The sequence below is a fragment of the Astatotilapia calliptera genome, chromosome 7 (assembly GCF_964374335.1).
Source record: "Astatotilapia calliptera chromosome 7, fAstCal68.1, whole genome shotgun sequence".
Lineage (NCBI taxonomy): Eukaryota > Metazoa > Chordata > Actinopteri > Cichliformes > Cichlidae > Astatotilapia > Astatotilapia calliptera.
Window position 1 is genome coordinate 68718110 of NC_137428.1, and position 20702 is coordinate 68738811.

A 20702-nucleotide genomic window follows, 5' to 3' on the forward strand; every position below is an offset into this window, starting at 1 on the left:
GGTGGTAAAAATGAATATGTAAGGAGGTTGGGGGTACCAAATCATGAGTTAGCCTGGGGTATCAGAAAGGTTAGATCCAGCCCTGCATGTAACCACCGCACTGCTGTCTTTGGGAAGAGTCTCAGAGATACTTTCAGATCAGTCCAAGTGTCTTATACAATGATGCCAGGACATTATTACTGAAGAGAACTTCAGAGAAAGCTACACGAGCAAACAAATCTCATGCATTTGCAGTTTTATGCGTCTGAAAATGAAATCTGTTGCTCTATCGAGTATGAGATATCCATTTAACCCTACTTTATGTGATTTTCTACGAGCCATCGGACCTATAGACAGATCAACCTCACGGTTAACTTAACCTGGAGTCGCTTTGGGTTTAACTGTTTCTGAAGCCTATAGGCTCAAAATGTGGTCATAAATATTTTGTACTTGTAAAAAAGATTTGTATGTGTAAAAAGAATTCGTGTGTGCGTAAAAAAGATTTTTATGCGTAAAAAAGATTTGTACTTGTAAAAAAGATTTGTGTGTGGACTTAGAAAAAACCCCCTGCAAGTTACAAGTACGGATTTTTGACCCTATTTTTCTTCCCGTCATCTGATTGGTCAATGTCATGTCAATCACAAATGTAACAATCCAATCAGAGAACAGATGGGTTTGGCTGTCGGAGGGGCGCTGTTTTGAACTGCAGGTCCTTGAAGGGTGATACCGTTTGAAGCTGGAGGATCGCTATATAAATATCCGATAGCAGCTAGGTCCCCTAACTTTCAGTAGCTGTTGAAAGGAAAAAGTTGTGGTATATCAGTGTAGGGCTGGGCGATATGACCCAAAATTCATATCTCGATATTTTTTAGCTGGACGGCGATATAAGATATATATCTCGATATATTTTTTTTAAAGCCATAAAGTAAGAACAAAAAGAGAGTTCTTAGTCAAAGCTGTGTCCCAGATGTCACACAGGCACTTTTATTAACATAGAGCAGATGTACATAAAATTTACTCAAAAATAAATTATGAGCATTTATTAAATAATAATGCTCCATAAATAAAAGAAAACAATGTTGTTTTTGTGCATAACAAAAAGCTCACAAATGTGCAGTCAAAATGTAAACTAAAAGACGATCACTATAACAAGGACAGATTTCACAGCTGCTCTGTTCCCAACTTGTACTGCGTGACTGACAACCTGGAGTTTGAAATCCGCTTCGCAACCACGTCTCTTAACAGGTGCCATTTATGGTCCTTATACACAGTAAGGTAATATTACGTTGAAGCACAGTACGTATCACTCCGCGAGGCTCAGCCGTAATGCTCCGACAATCCATCAAGCGGTGCAGCTCCGTAGCTTACCAAAGTCGTACTAAAACATTTTTTGACAGATTGCTGAGTGCCGTGTACCACATAAAATCGGTTCGCGGCCATCAACCACAACCAGAATTCATACATAAGGCGCGCTGTCAACTTTTGAGAAAATGAAAGGATTTTAGTCCGTGCAGCACCTCTGGGCTGCATGGCGTTAGCGTGGTTAGCTCGTTAGCGTGGTTAGCTAGCTAACACGTTGACGCCGTCCAGCCCCACGCACGGGGCGATGCGCAGTAACTCGTTAACGGATTTGCCGTGTCCATCTTGTCGCTTCCTGCAGGTGAAGCGATGGGGGAGGAGAGGGAGTTGTGTTCAGTGAAGGAGAGGCGAGGCCGAGTAACGTTGCGTAAAGACGAAAGTGGACGAAAGAGAGGCAAACTTGCGGCTCCGCAAGTATAATTATAACGTAACATAAACTATATCGATATAAAGGATATTGTCACATCTTATATCTCGTATAAAAATATATCGATATTTTTTAAAAACTCGATATATCGCCCAGCTCTATATCAGTGGTTAGAAATACATCATTACTTTAGGATTAGTTTAACACAAAGTCAGGGCTGACCCGGGACCATTGCTGTGAGTCACAGTGCGCAGCATAAAAGTCCTTTCACATCGGACGCAGGATGTGCTGCTAATGCTAACTGCTAACTAAAAGCAAAGGATCCAGAATTTGTTGCTGGCTGCTGGGCTCTGTGTGCAGCAGCTCTACCTGTACTAGATGCTCCTTGTCTTTTCTATCTCTGACTTTATGTCCTCTACAAGAGTTTGTTTTTTTTGCTGGTTCTTCAAATGTTCAATAAAAACATGTATGCTAATTCATAACGAAGAAAGCTTTGTAATGAAGACTGTCATTTCCAAAACACTGCCCGCCCCCACCCCGCGGTCCGCAGCGCTGTTGAAAAGGCTGTGGAAGTCCCTGTATTAAACACGTAGACCTGTGACACAAAAATCACCAAACTCGGACGACCACAGACTGTTTTCCTTCGTGGTGATGAAGGAAAACGCTGGGTTGGCATGTAAAAGGGCATTTATTCCCTTCAAGGACCTGCAGTTCAAAAAAAGCGCCCCTCGACAGCCAAACCCATCTGTTCTCTGATTGGATTGTTACATTTGTGATTGACATGACATTGACCAATCAGATGAAGGGAAGAAAAATAGGGTCAAAAATCCGTACTTGTAACTTGCAGGGTTTTTTTCTAAGTCCACACACAAATCTTTTTTACAAGTACAAAATATTTATGACCACATTTTGAGCCCATAGAAGCTCATGATGGTACTATATACCAGTGCGCCACAAGGCCGCGCCACTGGGAGCGTGGATGTGCTCTCCCACATTTGTTTTCACTGCTCTGACGTCAGAAACCTGCAACTGAACGAATGAACTAACGGAGCACTGAGCCCCTACCGGAGCTACCGGGAGGCAGTAGTGTTACAGAGCGAGTCCCCGCCGCCGCCCGCCCCGGAGGAGCCAAACGGAAGAACCGAGCAATGCGCACCGCCGCCCAGTAACGCAGAATAGACGAGTGGAGAAGAAGAAGAAGAAGAAGAAGAAGAAGGGAACCGTTATCGTGATTTACTAACGGAGGAAAAAAGAGAAAAGAAAGACACGGATAAAGGACGGACCAGCTCCGAGACCACGCGTGAGAAGCGACCAGCTGCGGAGGCTATATCGTCTCGGTGTTGCGCTGTGGATCAAACCGAGCGGATCCCTGATTTCAATGCTTTAACGGTGCTTCTACCCGGCTGCCCAGAAAGAAACAGGGATCGTAGAGGGATCGAAGCCTGAGCAGAGAAAAGGGGGGCAATAAACCAGCGAAGGAAAGAAAAAGGATTTGCAATTGAAGTTTCATTCATTCGTCTAATTATTGCGCTTTCTTCCGTGGATCCCGGTACCGATACTCTATCAAGCTGTGTTCTCTGACCATGGGATGTACTCTGAGCGCAGAGGAGAGGGCGGCTCTGGATCGGAGCAAAGCCATCGAGAAAAACCTGAAGGAGGACGGCCTCACCGCGGCCAAAGATGTTAAACTGCTGCTGCTCGGTAAGAGACTTGGCTTTAATGCCCTTCTCTTCGGCTGGTAGCGCCAGGGCTGAGAAATGAGACCCTGGGGCCGTGGGAAGGTGTGGTGTGTGTGCGTGCGCGCGCGCGTGTGGGTGGGTGTGGGTTGGTGTTGGAAATAAAGAAAGAAAAGACAGAAACTGTCGACGTCTGTCACAAACTATATTCAACAACAAGAACAAAGATGCGTTGTGATTTTTTTATTGTGCATTTGAAGGAACCCTTCCTTCCTATTGCGTCGTTTTGAAGCCACCTGCTTGAATAACGGCAGATGGTCCAAATGTTTTAACGCGCAATCAGTCGGTGGGTCGGTAAAAGATAACATCTACACCAGAGATGTTAGCTGCAGATGGAAGCCAAGGCGAAAAAATGGCAGCATGCAGCAGTGGAGGGCCCCGCACAGGCAGCACTGCTTCATTGGTTTGGGATTGATTCATTGATACTTTGCGCGAAATTAACCTCGAGTGTTTAATCTGTTTGACTCTGTTGCAAGATGGAGGATGGAAGAGGCTGAGGAAGAAAGGCTTCAGCCACTTTGTCCATCTCTTTCATCTCCACCCGCTGCTGCTGTGCTGTGCACATACCTCCCTGCCTCTCTCTCTCTTCCCTACCTACCCCTCCTCTCTGACACTCTATCTCCATCTTTCTGTCAAACACACACACACACACACACACACACACACACACACACACACACACACACACACACACACACACACACCCTGTTTATATTGTCTTCTTGTCTCTTATCCCTCAGGGGCCGGAGAGTCAGGGAAAAGCACCATCGTCAAACAGATGAAGTAAGTCTTTCATAACCACGGTCTAATAAACCTATAGTGTGCATGTGTGTCCTTTTTCTTATGCCCCACACACACACACACACCACACTCACTCACACACACACACTCACACACACACACACACACACACACACACACACACACCACACTCACTCACACACACACACTCACACACACACACACACACACACACACACCACACTCACTCACACACACACACTCACACACTCACACACACACACACCACACTCACTCACACACACACACTCACACACACACACACTCACACACACACACACACACACACAGGTGCTGCACTGTTGACAGCCTAGTGTAACATTTTTATCTGATGCAAAAATGGATCCAGATTTAATGTTTAGCTACTAAAAAAACCACAATTTTAGAAACGTATGATTGGTCTGGAGTTTCCAAGTTTGTGCATCTGCAAAAGGACGACTGTATCGTTTGACGGTTGCAGGATGAATCATTGGTTACGGTTATGTTCAGACAGATGCAGTGGGTTTTCTCACCCACTGCAGTGACTGGGTAAGTTATGCATTCGCTTTCCATTTTAAAAGCACTGAACTGTTGTTTTGTTTTTTTACTGTTAAATCCTGTAATAATACATTGTAGGAGGATTAGTTTGTGTAGACACCAGGGAAATGCTGCTACCTGTTACCCTGGTTGAATGATAATGTTCCCACACAAATGACTACCATCATTATATAATCGTGATATTTTATTGAGCTTAAACACTTTATCCATTAGCGATGGGGCTGACTGACTCTAAAGAACTATTCTCATTTTATTCTGTATTGTTTTTTTTTTCAGGCTCTCAAATTATTTACTTGTTGATTTTTTTCCTGGTGGGAGTGGTTGGGATGAGGCTTATAGGCCATCATGGACCAGTAGCCGAAAACTGAAACGAGAAACTGAGTGCGACAATCTTTGACCCGAAATGTGACGTAGCCGTTTTATTTCTGTAATATTTTTACTGAAACGTTGTTTTACCCTGTTGGATGTGCTTTAGCCTGTGAAGGCTTACACAGTTACCAGATGTGAGTCCAGTGTAGCTGTGGCACATCTGGATTTCTTCTGTTGAGATTTAGGGCTGAGTTCAGGGGCTTAAATTAAAGATTTCTTTCTCCTGTGGACTCACAACGATGTGCGTAATGATCCTTCTATCAGGACTTATCTGTGGCAACCTTATCATACTCCTAATGCTGTTTTTGTGTTTGCAGCGTTGCTGCAATAATCCTATAAAGCACCTACAGGATTTACTATAGTTCCTCTTTAAGGCTGGCTGCACATAGGCTGCCCCCCACCCCCCCCCTGGTCCTTTTCTTTCAAATCTGTAATCCCATTATGACATATGGTTTTCCATCAGTCTTCTCCGCTGGTGTATTTTAGCCGATAATAGGCTTGCTTTGGTTGTGCATGCATGGCGACGCATCACATGACGGACACGAGTGGATCCAGATGAGCCTGTTGCTCAGCTGTTAATGGTCCTTCCAGCAATGGACCAGTCCTCCCAGTGGGTTCACTGGAGTTGTTGTATGCATTGGACTGATGTAGTTCGTGCACTTATAAAACCTGGTGTTAATCCATTTAGGTCTGAGTCTGTTGGTTTAATAGATTTATGTAGACGGTGCCGACAAGGTTGTTACTTTATATCCTTTATTACATAAGACAGCGTGGATGTTTTTGACTTCTGCTCATCAATCGACACGATTTCCTGACAAAAAGGAGCCAGTTATTGTTCTTCACATCAGTCCTGCCACCTCCATGTGTCTGCTGTCTGGCTACAGTCTGCAAGAATGGATGTCATGTTAAAACTATTCTTGGTTTTATCCACTACGCTCTATACTCTTATCAGGGTTCGTTCTGTTTGCGGGTATCGAGCAGCGTGATGCAGCGGGACCACATCAGAGGCATTTTCAAAGTGCCAGTAATGGACTACTGTATAAATTGTAAAATTAGAGCATTTGTGTTTCTTTATAAACAATCGAAAACTTTTTTTTCCAAAGTGGCGGTCAGCGCCCTGTGAGGGAAGCCTTTTAGATGCTCTGGAAACTCCTCGCTGCATTTTCTTTCACAGTGTGCTTTCAACATCGGGGCGTGTCCGAGTGACCTGCTGCTGTTAGTGGACTGCTTTCTTCGCACAGGGAGGACGAGTGGATTAGATTAAGGTTTAGATTTAACGGCGTGTCCACTGAGCTGCGGCGTATCCGTGTGGCAGCTGCGTGTGTGTGATCTCAATGATTGGAAGTAGGGAGTCTATTATAGCAGCGCTTTGTATAATACAGCATAGACACAATAGTGTGCACTGTGCACGGGTGAAGTCGTTTAGGTCTGTGCCCGTTCTCCTTTAGAATGCAGATTATTGCTTTCCGATGTGATGCAATCACTGAATGACAGCAGCTCATGACAAAGCAGCGATAACGTCTCTGAGGGGAACGCAGGTGCTCGTCGTTGGTGCGTGTTAGCGATAGTGGATTAAGTACAGCAGTGTGTGGATGACTAAGCTCTGATGGTGTGAAGCTACAGCATGGTCCACTGTAGACTGCACTTCTGAGACAGTAAAGAGGAAGCAGGATGACGAACTGAGGAAGAACATGTTTGACTGTGCAGAGATGGGGAACTGGTTTCAGAATCATGTGAATGACTGGATTGTGTGCGTTTTTGCATAAGTACGTACACGATGTTATCTCGTGTGTAATGTTTGGGCCGCAAACTCGAGGGACCTGGTCATGTGTTAACAGCATATCACTGTGTGTGTGTGTGCGTGCACGAGGAGACACCATCTGTTTATGGGGCCTGTGTGTGTTTAGACGTGTGCAAATGTTCTCTCGCTGCCCAGCTGGCAAACTGACCTCTCCAGCAGCGTTCACTGTGAGCATGTGAGAAAACTAATTTAATGTCGGATATTTTCATATCATCAAACAGGAGCGAGGAAGAAGCCGCCGTCAGGCAAAGTGAGGAAGATATTAGAGGTTGTTCCCAGCAATGTGACTAAGTACAGCCCTCTGTCCTGTCAGAGTGGCTGTGAGTAGGCTGCACTCTGCCCTGAAAGGCTTTGCTTTGGGGGCTGCTCCTGGAAGGGCAAACTCCAGAGATGGGTGTAAGCGTACCAGGAAATGGATTAATTATTTCTGGAGATGTAAGATTTATATTTTATAGGTTTGCCTAATGACCTAGCAGCAGTTAAAGGATAAAATAGCAAAATCGTTGCTGAAACAAGTGGAATTTCCAGCTTCCAGTTTCAAATCATAGCGTTCAAGATCCAAACACTGCTGTTTTATAGCTGACACGCTGCGCTCGTGGACATTTTACAATGCTACCATAGCCTTTATTTATTTTTGTAAACCATGTTTTTGGCCCTCAGGTACGCAGATGTTTGAAATGACTCAAAGGGTGAGGTGTTACCAGCATGCTTGTATTTTGGTCCTTGCGTAGTCGTAAAGCCTCAGTTTAGCTGAGCTGTCATGCTTATCACACATTCTAATCACACATTGGTCTGTAAAAAGAAAAGTCATAAAGGAGGCATTCATGACATCTTTTGACACGTTATTAAATGTCTGTGTAATTTCTCTTTCAATAACTGACAGAATACAACACATGCAAGCCAAGACTGTTAAACACATCATGAGTTCAATGCACTTCATAGTCACAGAGTAACAGAGGCCTGCATTGCTCACTTAATAAAGATGTCGTTGAGTAACTGACTTTTACCCAAACAGGGCAGTGACGCTCGTTTCATCATCCCTGCTTAGGAACGTTTAAAGCGGTGGGAATGTTAAGCTCGGGATCGCGACGTGCTCAAACAAACCAACATCAGTGATTATTGGTTTTTGGTGTTTTTCTGTGGAGATTTATGCAGTAAAATGGTTATTCTGAAGTAGTTCATTCAACATGAAATATCAGCTTTCAATTTTGTATTGATTTAAACTGACGTGAAGAAAATTGTGAACCAAACTTATATGAATTCATAAATCTTTATCCAGTTATTTTGATTAGAGTGTGTTTTAGCATCAAAGCAATTCAGTCAGTTATTCTCTTTGTGTGTGTGTGTGTGTTCCTGTCTAGCTATCTTTGTGAGGACCAACAGTCACTTGTGAGGACACACTCACAAGTTTGAAGGCCTTTTGAAGGCTTGTGTGTGTGACATACAATGCCTCCTTTTCTGTATTTCCCTCTCGTCTTTATCTCTGGCTTTCTCAGTCTGTGTATATGTGCGCTTGTGTCTTGCTGACACGATCGGAGGCGACCGGCCGAAGGGAGAACAAACGGCGTCCGTCCCTCGCGGCTGCGCTGCTTCCCACAGGCTGTTCCCACCGTGTGTGTGTGGTTTCTCTCTCTAGAACACAAGATAATTGGGTTTAAGCCTCAGAAGAGGAGAATAGAAGGGGGAAGGGAAGCAAAACTGAGGGAAAAAGGTGGTGGTGTTTTGCTCAGAGAGGCAAAGGAGCGTTATAGATGGAAGGAGGCAGAATTTAATGAAGGCAAAAAATACCCAGCGCATAGAAACGGGGCAAAGAATTGCAGTCTGCAAACAGGGGATAGAAAAGACTGAAATTACAGGAGAAAATAGAAAGTGTGACAGTGATGGAAACAAGGATGAAGTAGGAGAACAAGAAAGGAAAGAGGGAAGAACACAAAGAGCAAGGAGGAGAGTCCCAGGGACAACACGCTGAAGCAGTGAGGCACGAGAATTCAATTTCTTCTTTCTCAAAGGACAGAAAAGTGTTGTGGGAGTGTGAAAGGAAACAGGATAGGAGAGAAGAGGGTGCAGCGATATACGAGGAGGGAGGATGAGTGTGAATCAGACTGGGAAGGTAAGAGGAGGAAGATGAAGACATTTTGAGCTACAGAGGAGAGATCGGCAAGTGAAACAACATGTTATAACTTATTCAGCAAGCTAGAAGAAGTGACAAAGAGAGTCAAGGACAAAGAGCAAAGAGCACTTCTCTCCTGGACTCTGCTCTCCTTGATAATTATTAGCTGCCTTTTTCTGAGACGCTCAGACTCCAGCAGAGGAACTGGGCTGCAGAGAGCAGGGGCAGCTCGTGCTGGCACCAACTCCAGTGTGGCACGGAGAGGCCGTCTACAACTGGTCGTCCAAAACGGTCCGTCAGCTAGATAGTCATCCTTCATTGGCCAAATGTAGCCATGGGCGTGCTCTATACTGGAATGATTTGATTGGTCGCTTCAGTGAGCCATGAACTAACAGCAGGGGTCATCATAGCTGTGCGTGCGTGTGTGATGCCCTTTTTGTTTAGTGTCTCAATCAGATCTGCATGTTGTAAATAATCAAATTTGAACTCGGCTATCAAAACCTTATCGGGACCACCGAGACTCGTACTTCTTATCCCAGGGGAAGAAACTTCGGCACTTCCCTTTTTCGTCTCCTCCCTTGAACTCACCTCGTTCACAGTAATCTTCAGTTGTTCTTGTTTCCACGCTGTAAGTCAGTCATTACAAACTGATACTTAAATATCAGACCTTTAAAATTGATCAGTCACAAGTACAACACTTACATTATGGAAATATCAAAGGCAAACCTCCCAGAAAGGCCGTGTGAAATTTCCAGGAAATTGTTGGAAGAAGAAGTCTCTTTGTGACTGTTGAAGGCCTTTGAAAAAAATCTCTTTCCTGCAGGAATGATGACATCAAAGCTGATTTTGTACTTGATTTGTTATGTATCCTATTACCTGAATGACTGTTAACATCAATCAGCTAGCTTTTAATATTGATGGTCTTTACCATAGACTGCAGGTGAGGACAGCACACGAATCACTGATTTTAGTTCAATCAGACTAACGTCTTGTTTTGTCTGTTTGTGTTAGCAACATGTTTCTCTGATCCCTCGTGAAACCAAATCTACGCCACAAGAATCTTCCAAAATAAAATGAGTGAAAAAAGTGCCTTTTTCTGCTCGGTGTCTGCTGCGGGGTGTTTATGTGAGCATCCAATAGTTAATTGGTATAAAATCAACTGGTGACATTAAAAACTAGTGATCTTTATAAAAGAGCTCTTCATATAATCCCTCCTGTTGCCCCGTGCAGACAGAGATCTTGGTATAGTCACACGTTTTTTTCCCCTTTTGTTATTTGGTTGTTTTTATCTGCAGCTAATCGTGCAGCAGCTTTATTACTCGGGTAACACAACAGGCTCTTTGAATATGCTGCAAATCTTTCTGTGTTTATTGTCCTACCTGTCCTCCATTTCATTTTAATTATATTAAAGTCAATGCGCACACATAGAAAAATATTCCCCTCTAGTCCTTCTTCATCCTTCTTGTTCCTGGGACCTGCTGGAGCCACTCCCCCATCTTGGGAGTCACTGGGACCACTGTTTCCTTCACCCTCCACAACTTCTCCAGCTCTTCTCTGAGCCCTTGATATTTGTCCAGCTTCTGTGTTCCTTCTTCCTGATGTTGCTGTCATTCAGTATTACTACGTCCATCACTACGGCCGTCTTCCTCTGGTTGTCCACCACTACTTTGGTTAGCCACAGTCCGACAGGATCTTAGCTCGGTCATTCTCCACCACCCTAGGGGCGTCTCCCATTTTGACCTCGGGACTTCCAGGCCAGCCACTTGGTTATGGCGTTCCATGTATGCCCTGCCTGCTGGCATCTTGCACCCTGCTGTTATGTGCTGGATTGTCTCATCTTTACACAGCCTGGGGTCTTGCCTGGTGTGATAGACCCCAGCCTCTATGGATCTTGTGCTCAGAGCTTGTTCTTGTGCTGCCATGATTAGTGCCTCTGTGCTGTCTTTCAGTCCAGCTTTGTCCAGCCACTGGTAGGATTTCTGGATATCAGCCACCTCCTCTATCTGCCGATGGTACATACCGTGCAGGGGCCTGTCCTTCCATGATGGTTCCTCCTCTCCCTCCTCTTCTCCAGATTTCTGCAGCCTGAGGTATTCACTTAGCACACGGTCAGTTGTGTCCATCTACCTGATGTACTCATGGATGTTTGTTGTCTAAACCTGGACAGTGGTTCCTGCATTCACCAGTCCCCGGCCTCCTTCCTTCCGCTTAGCGTACAGCCTCAGGGTGCTGGACTTGGGGTGAAACCCTCCATGCATGGTCAGGAGCTTCCTTGTCTTGTAGCTTCTATCTCGTCCTTTATGATCCCAGCAGGGTACCTGATCACAGGCAGGGCGTCAGTGTTCATTGCCCAGATCTTGTTCTTCCCATTCAGCTGACTCCTCAGGTCTTACTCTCTGCAGGTACTTGGTGGTTGCAGCTTTCCTAGCAGCCTCTTCGTGGTTCCCATTTGCCTGCGGGATCCCCAGGTACCTGTAGCTGTCCTCTATGTCTGCAATGTTGCCTTCTGGTAGTCCGATCCCCTCAGTTCTGACTACCTTCCCTCTCTTTCTTACCGTCCAACTACACTTCTCCAGTCCGAATGATATTCCAGTGACATTGGTGTAGATCCTTGTGATGTAAATGAGTGAATCGATGTCTCGTCGTTCACTCCTGGCATACAGCTTGATGTCATCCATATATACACATATGTATATATATGGATGACATATGTCATACATATGACATATGTCATACATATGTCATACATACGTGTATATATATATATATATATATATATATATATTAGGGGTGCAACGATACACAAAATTCACGGTTCGGTTCGGTTCGATACTTTGGTGTCACGGTTCGATATTTTTTCGATACAAAAAAATGTTCATGCCTTTTTAATTTGTCATTTATTAAAATTATAAATATATATTTTAACTCAAAAGTACAGTTTTTAAATTTAACCCTAACCCTTGTGCGTGTTTTTTATTTTGACAGCGAATGCGCACCTGCGGACCACTTATGTGCAGCCCTGGTTATTTAGCTCGTCATATTGCAGCCACAGAAATTCTTTTGTCCATGAAACCATAAAGCTGCACTTTCTTTTTGCCTTATAGTCTGATTTGTCGTAACTTCTCCGTTTTGTGGTAAGCTTTTCTTTGGCTGTCACTTCTTCACCCTGACCTGTCTTATTTGGCTCAGCAGAACTGAAATGCTTTTACACACTCACTCACATAAGCTCAGCGATTCTCTGCGCGATCAACCTCTCACATGTTTAAGCTGCGGGAGATTTCACTTGTCATGTTTGCATAGTAAGCTAACAATTAATAAGACGATGTCAGAGGAATTGGTGCACAAATTATCATCACTCACCAATCAGTGCTGTCGCTCTCTATACACAGTTTGCACGATTGCAAAGTGAAAGCAAAAAAACAAGCGCAAATTCAAACGCGATTTCAATATGTCACATATTGACAGTGGCTCACCGATGCCAATGACATAATTACCCAGCTACATTTCTGAAAGAATGCAAAAGCATTGACATATATTTTTCCTACAATAGCCCGACGGGCAGGGAAGAGATAGATTTTGGTAGCCCGAGTGGAAAAATCGCTAGCCCCAGGACGTCGGGCTGATCACAGGCTAGCCGGCCAACACGTTAACGAGCTAACTGCGCTAACACACTAGTTCACGCCAATGTAATCGAGCATTGCATGGCACATCCAACATACTGTTTTACTTTAGTCCATGACTCGCTTACCTTCAGGGTCATACGTCACATGAAAACCAAAATAATTCCAAACGCAGATCTGAATGAGGGTGGGGGAGGTCTATGTTACAAGGAGAGCTTAACTTCTGTCTCGCTAGCTTGCCCTGCGCTCTTCCTTCTGACTATGCTGTCTGTGTTGAGCGCTCAGTGAATCTGCATTCGACTACTCCGCCTAGGCTGCACTGTCGAGCCTAGGCGGAGTAGTCGAATGCAGATTCACTGAGCGCTCAACACAGACAGCATCGTCAGAAGGAAAATTGATAAAATAAATTACAAATGTTGTATTGTTCGATACATATGCATACCGAACCGAAAGCACTGTATCGAACGGTTCAATATCGATACGAATATCGTTGCACCCCTAATATATATATATATATATATATATATATATATATATATATATATATATATATGATATATATATATATATATATATATATATATATATATATATATATATATATATGTAGTGGTTAAACTACACGCCTTTGGAACAGAGGATCGCAAGTTCGATTCCTGCCTGGGGCGTCTGTATCCAGTAAGGGTCCTAAGGCTAGACCCCCTATGCTAAGCAAGCCTACCGCAGACATGAGCGAGACAGATAAATATGAAGGCATGCCGGCTCGGACGTCGCCCGGATCAACAAGGTCCGCGTCAGGTGTTGAGGAACCAGGGCACCCTGACGAAAAGTGGGCTACTGGAACAAGAAGGCATCGGTGGGCAAGGGACGAAAACAGGGCGTTGTTGGAATGCTACTACGCAAGTAACCCCGGCGGAAGGGGCTACATGAATAGGATGAGGGACCTATGGATTCTTCGATACCCAACATCCACAATGACGGCGAAACAACTAGTAGCTCAGTGTTCCAACATTCGAAAGAAGGGACTGCTCTCACAGCTAGAGATTGACGAGGTACAACACAAATGCTACGGCAAGGAGGAGTCAGGACGCCAGGTCAGGGGGGCGATATCATCACCCCCACCCGAGATTGGGTACATAGCCCCAAGTGCGATAGGAGAAGGATCGTTGAGTGCGAGAGGAACTGACCTGAAAAATAGGATCATGGCCAAGCTTGAAACCTGGATCCCCCGTAGCCGGTTACCAAGATTACGTGAAGTACCCTCAGAAGGTCTGCTAGATGATGTTAATGCAGCACTACGGACAATACCTACAACCACGATTACCGACACTAACAAGCTGATCTACAATACGGCAGCAGTGATCAGTGAGATGCTTGGCTACAAGTTGAACAGCCACAAGGGGCAGTACCCTCCATGGAGAAGGAGGCTAGAGGGCAAGATCAAAGTAGCACGGAGGGAGGTTAGCCAACTAACGGAGTTGCAGAAAGGTGCGACAAATAAGGTGCCTAAGAAATACAGCAAGTTGTCCATACCTGAGGCCTTGGAAACTGCCAAGCAAAGACTCACAGCCTTGGCCAGCCGCTTGAGGAGGTACACCAGAGAGATAGAAGGCAGGAGAATAAACCAGCTGTTCTCCACAGAACCAGCAAAGGTGTACTCTCAGTGGCAAGGGAACAATAAGAGAACAGCACCACCAAGGCTGGAGACGGAGCAATACTGGAAGAGCATATGGGAGAAGGATGCAACCCATAACGGCAATGCTCAGTGGCTAGAGGATCTGAGGGCAGACCACAGCGACCTCCCTGAACAGGGTCCAGTAACCATCACAGTGGCAGATATCCAAGAAAGGGTCTCCAGTATGAAGAGTTGGACAGCACCAGGGCCCGACATGGTTCACGCCTACTGGCTGAAGAAGCTGACTGCACTCCACGAGCGTCTGGCAGCACAAATGAACCAGCTGCTAGTTAACGAAAGACACCCGGAATGGCTAACTGAAGGCCGGACGGTCCTGATCCCCAAGGACCCCAAGAAGGGACCGGTCCCCTCCAACTACCGACCAATAACCTGCCTCAGTACTACATGGAAGCTCCTGTCAGGCATCATATCGGCTAAGATGAACAGGCACATGGGTCAATACATGAGCGGGACACAGAAAGGAATTGGCAAGAATACCAGAGGTGCAAAACACCAGCTACTGGTAGACAGAACAATCAGCCGAGACTGCAAGACCAGACTGACCAACCTGTGCACTGCCTGGATTGATTACAAGAAGGCCTATGACTCAATGCCCCACAGCTGGATACTGGAATGCCTAGAATTGTACAAGATCAATGGGACCCTAAGAGCCTTCATCAGGAACTCAATGGGGATGTGGCGTACAACACTAGAGGCCAACTCCAAGCCCATAGCACAAGTTACCATCAAGTGCGGGATCTACCAAGGAGATGCTCTGTCCCCACTGCTGTTCTGCATAGGCCTGAACCCCCTCAGTGAGATCATTAACAAGACTGGCTACGGATACCGACTACGGAACGGAGCAGTTGTCAGCCACCTCCTGTACATGGATGACATCAAGCTGTATGCCAAGAGTGAACGAGACATCGATTCACTGATCCACACTACCAGGCTATACAGCAATGACATTGGAATGTCGTTCGGACTGGAGAAGTGTAGTCGGATGGTAACAAAGAGAGGGAAGGTAGTCAGAACTGAGGGGATTGAACTACCAGAAGGCAACATTGCAGACATAGAGGACATTTACAAGTACCTGGGGATCCCGCAGGCAAATGGGAACCATGAAGAGGCCGCTAGAAAGGCTGCAACCACCAAGTACCTGCAGAGGGTCAGGCAAGTCCTGAGGAGTCAGCTGAATGGTAAGAACAAGATCCGGGCCATCAACACATACGCCCTGCCCGTGATCAGGTACCCTGCTGGGGTAATAAGCTGGCCAAAGGAGGAGATAGAAGCCACTGACATAAAGACAAGAAAGCTCCTGACCATGCATGGAGGGTTTCACCCCAAGTCCAGCACCCTGAGGCTGTACGCTAAGCGGAAGGAAGGGGGCCGGGGACTGGTGAGTGTCAGCACCACAGTCCAGGATGAGACAAGGAACATCCAAGAATACATTGGGAAGATGGCCCCAACTGACCGAGTGCTCAGTGAATACCTCAGGCAGCAGAAACCCAAGAATGAGGAGGGAGACGAGGAACCATCATGGAAGGACAGGCCCCTGCACGGTATGTACCACCGGCAGATAGAGGAGGTGGCTGATATCCAGAAATCCTACCAGTGGCTGGACAAAGCTGGACTGAAAGACAGCACAGAGGCACTAATCATGGCAGCACAAGAACAAGCTCTGAGTACAAGATCCATAGAGGCTGGGGTCTATCACACCAGGCAAGACCCCAGGTGCAGGCTGTGTAAAGATGCCCCAGAGACTATCCAGCACATAACAGCAGGGTGCAAGATGCTAGCAGGCAAGGCATACATGGAACGCCATAACCAAGTGGCCGGCATAGTGTACAGGAACATCTGTGCCGAGTATAACCTGGAAGTCCCGAGGTCAAAATGGGAGATGCCCCCAAGGGTGGTGGAGAATGACCGAGCTAAGATCCTGTGGGACTTCCAGATACAGACGGACAAAATGGTGGTGGCTAACCAACCGGACATAGTGGTGGTAGACAAACAGAAGCAGACGGCCGTAGTGATCGATGTAGCGGTTCCGAATGACAGCAATATCAGGAAGAAGGAACACGAGAAGCTGGAGAAATACCAAGGGCTCAGAGAAGAGCTCGAGAGGATGTGGAGGGTGAAGGTAACGGTGGTCCCCGTGGTAATCGGAGCACTAGGTGCGGTGACTCCCAAGCTAGGCGAGTGGCTCCAGCAGATCCCGGGAACAACATCGGAGATCTCTGGCCAGAAGAGCGCAGTCCTGGGAACAGCTAAGATACTGCGCAGGACCCTCAAGCTCCCAGGCCTCTGGTAGAGGACCCGAGCTTGAAGGATAAACCGCCCGCAGGGGCGTGCTGGGTGTTTTTTATATATATATATATATATATATATATATATATATATATATATATGTGTGTGTATATGTATATATATATATATATATATATATATATATATATATATATATATATATATATATATATATATATATATATATATATATATATATATATATATATATGTATATATCACCAGTTGTATAAAGCCAGGTCATTTGATCATTTGTATAAAGCCAGGTCATTATGACTGTGTGTGTGGTCTGTGCGCTAATCAGGGCTTCTTATAAGAAACAAAGGTCTTTTGTTATAGGGAATTGTGTTTGTGTGCAGTTACACACACTTGAAAGTTTCTTTTTCTTGGTGCTTTTGTTTGTGTGGCTTTGTGGTTGTGTGACTTTTTTTCCGTGTGTGTTAGAGCTATTTGGCAGATTTCCTGTCAGTTCAGTGCACTACGAGACAATGGAGTCTTGTTACAATGACCACACTCAGCTGATATAAAGTCAGCTGAGTGTGACTGTGGCTGTGTAGCTGAAAGAGTGTCTGGTTAAATGCATGTTTGTATTTTTGTATTTGTATCATAGCTAACTCAGAGCAGACATACGCAGCAATACAAAAAATTAAATTATTCCCACGGCACTGTAAACTGTAACATATATAAGGTTTATTTTTGATTCAGTTTAAGTATGTTGCAGTATGAAGTATGTTGCATTAAATTGTAAAACATTTTACTTTTTTCCTTTCATGTTTGCTTTACTAACAAAGTACAAAGTGATAAAGAAAAACTTGATAATGAGTATATAGCTGTGCATATATACGTACAACAGCAATCAGCTAATTAATTATCCAAAATATTCATCTGGTTAAAATAAGTGAAGCGTCACAGTTTTAGACTCCGTTTTCGCACAGACGCCATCTCCAGGTTGAGTCCTGATGTTTGGATACGTATCATTAACGCGAACAATTTAAACTTCTGCTCCCACTGGAAGAACCAAAGTCACTTAAATCTCGCTTAGCATTGTGTTTATCTACTGAAATGATTGAAATAAAGAGACCTTTTTGAAATAAGAAGACAAACAGCAGCAGTATTTTGCTGTCTCTGTCAGGCCTGTCTGGGGTTCAGGTGTGCCTATTTTCTTTTCATTTGTTTCTACTGGATCAGCCTGTCGTTTGCTCCCTCAGTAAGTCATTAATATTGACACAGGAGAGGACAGGTAACTTGAATAATTACATTTTCATTTATGAAGAGGTGAGCTACTGTCACTGATGACACACTAATACCAGTAGTGACACAGCATACTCAGAAGGGAGTTCTGTTCGACCAAAGTCCTCATCCAGACCAAAACCATACTGTCCCTGCTGCGAGAATAAGGAGCATTTCCTGAATGCTTGTATAGAGTTTAAGAAACTGACCACCGACCAGATGGTGAGGTGGTTAACTGATGAACAGCGGTGCTGGAAATGTGGAAGAACTCACCAGCCGGAGGTTTGCACCCTCAAACGACCTTGTAATACCTACAGAGAGCAACACCTGACTGCACTGCATGATGCGGTCCAGCAGATCCAGAAGAGTGTGCTCATGATGACTGCTCCGACTACAACAGTGTACTTGGATAAGCCAAACCGGTCTCCCAAGGTGATGCTGAAGGTTGTAAAGGTCTTTTTTTGTTTTGTTTTTTTTTTTTTTTTTGCCTGTCCCGTTTGGCTCTTTTGCCATCAGAATTATTGTCTAAAGGCAAAGAAAGATGCCCAACGGATTTACTTTACCAAACTGACCATCCCAGCCTTGCCGTAATGGTCCATTTGATTCACCTTTTATTGTTTATTTTATTTTCACTTACTGAATACGGAACAGACTTGACTGAGGGAAAGAAGGGGAGAAAGAAAGAGGGAAAGAGAAACAGCTGAGAAGAGGGACGGGGGAGAAGGGCAAAAGACAAAAACCAACAGAACGGGCAGAAAAAAAAATGCATATATCAATCACCTGGATCACCTGCTGAGAAAGAAAAAAGAAAACAAGCAGAAGAGAACAAGAGTAATAGAATAAACAGCATCACAATGATATATGGGAATATGACAGTAAATACTAAATGTTAAACATTATTGTGCAGCACATAAGATCAACAGAACACAGTGTGCTTTGAGGTAGGAGCCAAAAAGGGTGTAGTTTGTGGGTGTGATCACCCGTGTGTACACCTGTGAGCATGGACGCGCTTGTTTTTTAAAAGGTTCCTTCATGTAATAATCTGCTAGAGGGTGTGGGGGGGCCACAGCCCCGTCCTCCAGGGCATGAAGCAGGTATGGAGGAGATCAAAACTCCAGACATCCAGAGGCCCCCAGAACACAAGAGACCAAGGAAGACCAACTCCTTGAATGCACCACTCTGTGCCATGTGCTGCTAGTCTGCCTTGTAGCTGCTGATAGCCAGCATTGTTCCTTGTGTCCTCTCATCAGCATCTCGTGGGTTTTGGTTTATTGCTGTGTGTGAATGCCAGAAGGTGGGTTCTGTTTACATGATGTTGTGTATGTCAGATGCTATTGTGTGTATTTGTTCCCTCGTGACTATGCTAATGTTATCCTATGCTAATACGCTAATATGCTATGTAAGCTACTAAGTTAGTTAATGCTAATTATTAATTCTTGTGTAATTGTTGAAGTTGTTATAGATGTGAGTGTTGAATACAGTTCCTTGTGCCATCTCTGTGCTAGAATTATGTCTGGGCATGTTGAATGTTTTATGTGTGCTGTACTGATAGTTGCTTTATGTATCGTTACTACAGACCACAGCTGAATAAATCTCCTAAACTTGGAAGCTGCCTCCGTGTTCTTTAACCGGAACACACCCACCATACCTTGCTGCTCTAAATCAGCTAAACTCCTGGAGACAACATTCTCTCCATTTTACAGCATGTGTCAGATGTAAGCATAAAAGTAGCCCAGGTTGTGTTTCCACTGAAAACTTTAGTTACATAACTGTGTATTTAACACTTTAACAAAAACTAAACTAACAGGAGCCAGCACAATGCGTAATACAACTGACATTTCTTCTACCTGAGCTGTGTCTTGGGTCGAGCTTTTAACCGGCTGTTTAAAGGCCTGCGTGTGGGTAAGGCTGCTTTAGCTGCCTGCTTTGAGCTGTCAGGCTAATACAGAGGCCCACACCTGATTCTGCCCCGAGGTCACTTCCTGTGCCTTGCCCCTGGTCTTTCTCCCAGCTTTCCTGTCTTCTCACTACTGTCCCATCAAAGAAAGGCTAAAAGCAGTGCAGTGGCAGAAGTAATATCCATTCACCATTTGCTCTTCCTGTCATATATAGTGCAACTAACGAGTGCTCCAGCAATGCTCAGTTGAGTCATTTGTTTAGAATCAGAATCAGAAAGGGTTTTATTGCCAAATGTTGAGCAGGTTTACAACATTAGGAAATTGCTGCGGTGCTTCAGTGCAAACATACTGTCATATAACGCTTAAATAAACATAAAAATAAGAATTAAAAGTGCTAAGTAGATAGATATATACTTTTTACTTTTGGGTTGCACATCACCAGCTGCTAGCATCTCCTCCTTCCTAGCCTGGTTGTACTCAATGGTGTATTTGTGCCTCGCATGATAAAACGAGTGTGTAGTTTAAACCTTCAGCAAGCAGGAACTATTTTCTTGCATATTTTCCAAAGGATCGTGCTTTGTTGGATGTAGCTCTCCTTCAGGTACTAAATCGTCATCGGAGGGTGACGCGTGGCTGTCACTGTCAGACAGCGTATACTGATACGATCAGGGACAATATGACACGACTAACCCAAACTGTCTCTCACAGAGCAGACACTACCTTAAAGTGCCTGCTTTGGTGTAATCAGCAGAGCTATTCTTTATAAATCACCTGACGCATGCGTAGGTTTTGGATCAGTGCTACACTCTGCCTTATTTACATACATCTACATCTTCTACCTAAAGCTTTCTGCCAGTCACAACGTTGCTGTAGCCAAGATTTTAGCAACGATGTGGCTGTGAGGAGTGGGTGA

General features: G+C 44.7%; 1 protein-coding gene across 2 annotated transcripts in view; it reads left to right on the forward strand.

Annotated features, from left to right (window-relative positions):
- The first annotated feature begins 2716 nt into the window (after positions 1-2716).
- Positions 2717-20702, forward strand: part of LOC113027186 (guanine nucleotide-binding protein G(o) subunit alpha) — a 105929-nt gene continuing 87943 nt past the window's right edge. For both annotated transcript variants that reach the window (XM_026176786.2, XM_026176787.2), the window contains exons 1-2: positions 2717-3406; positions 4182-4224. In XM_026176786.2, coding sequence (XP_026032571.1) covers positions 3289-3406; positions 4182-4224 — 161 coding nt within the window. In that variant the 5' untranslated portion in view covers positions 2717-3288. The remainder of the gene's footprint in view (positions 3407-4181; positions 4225-20702) is intronic.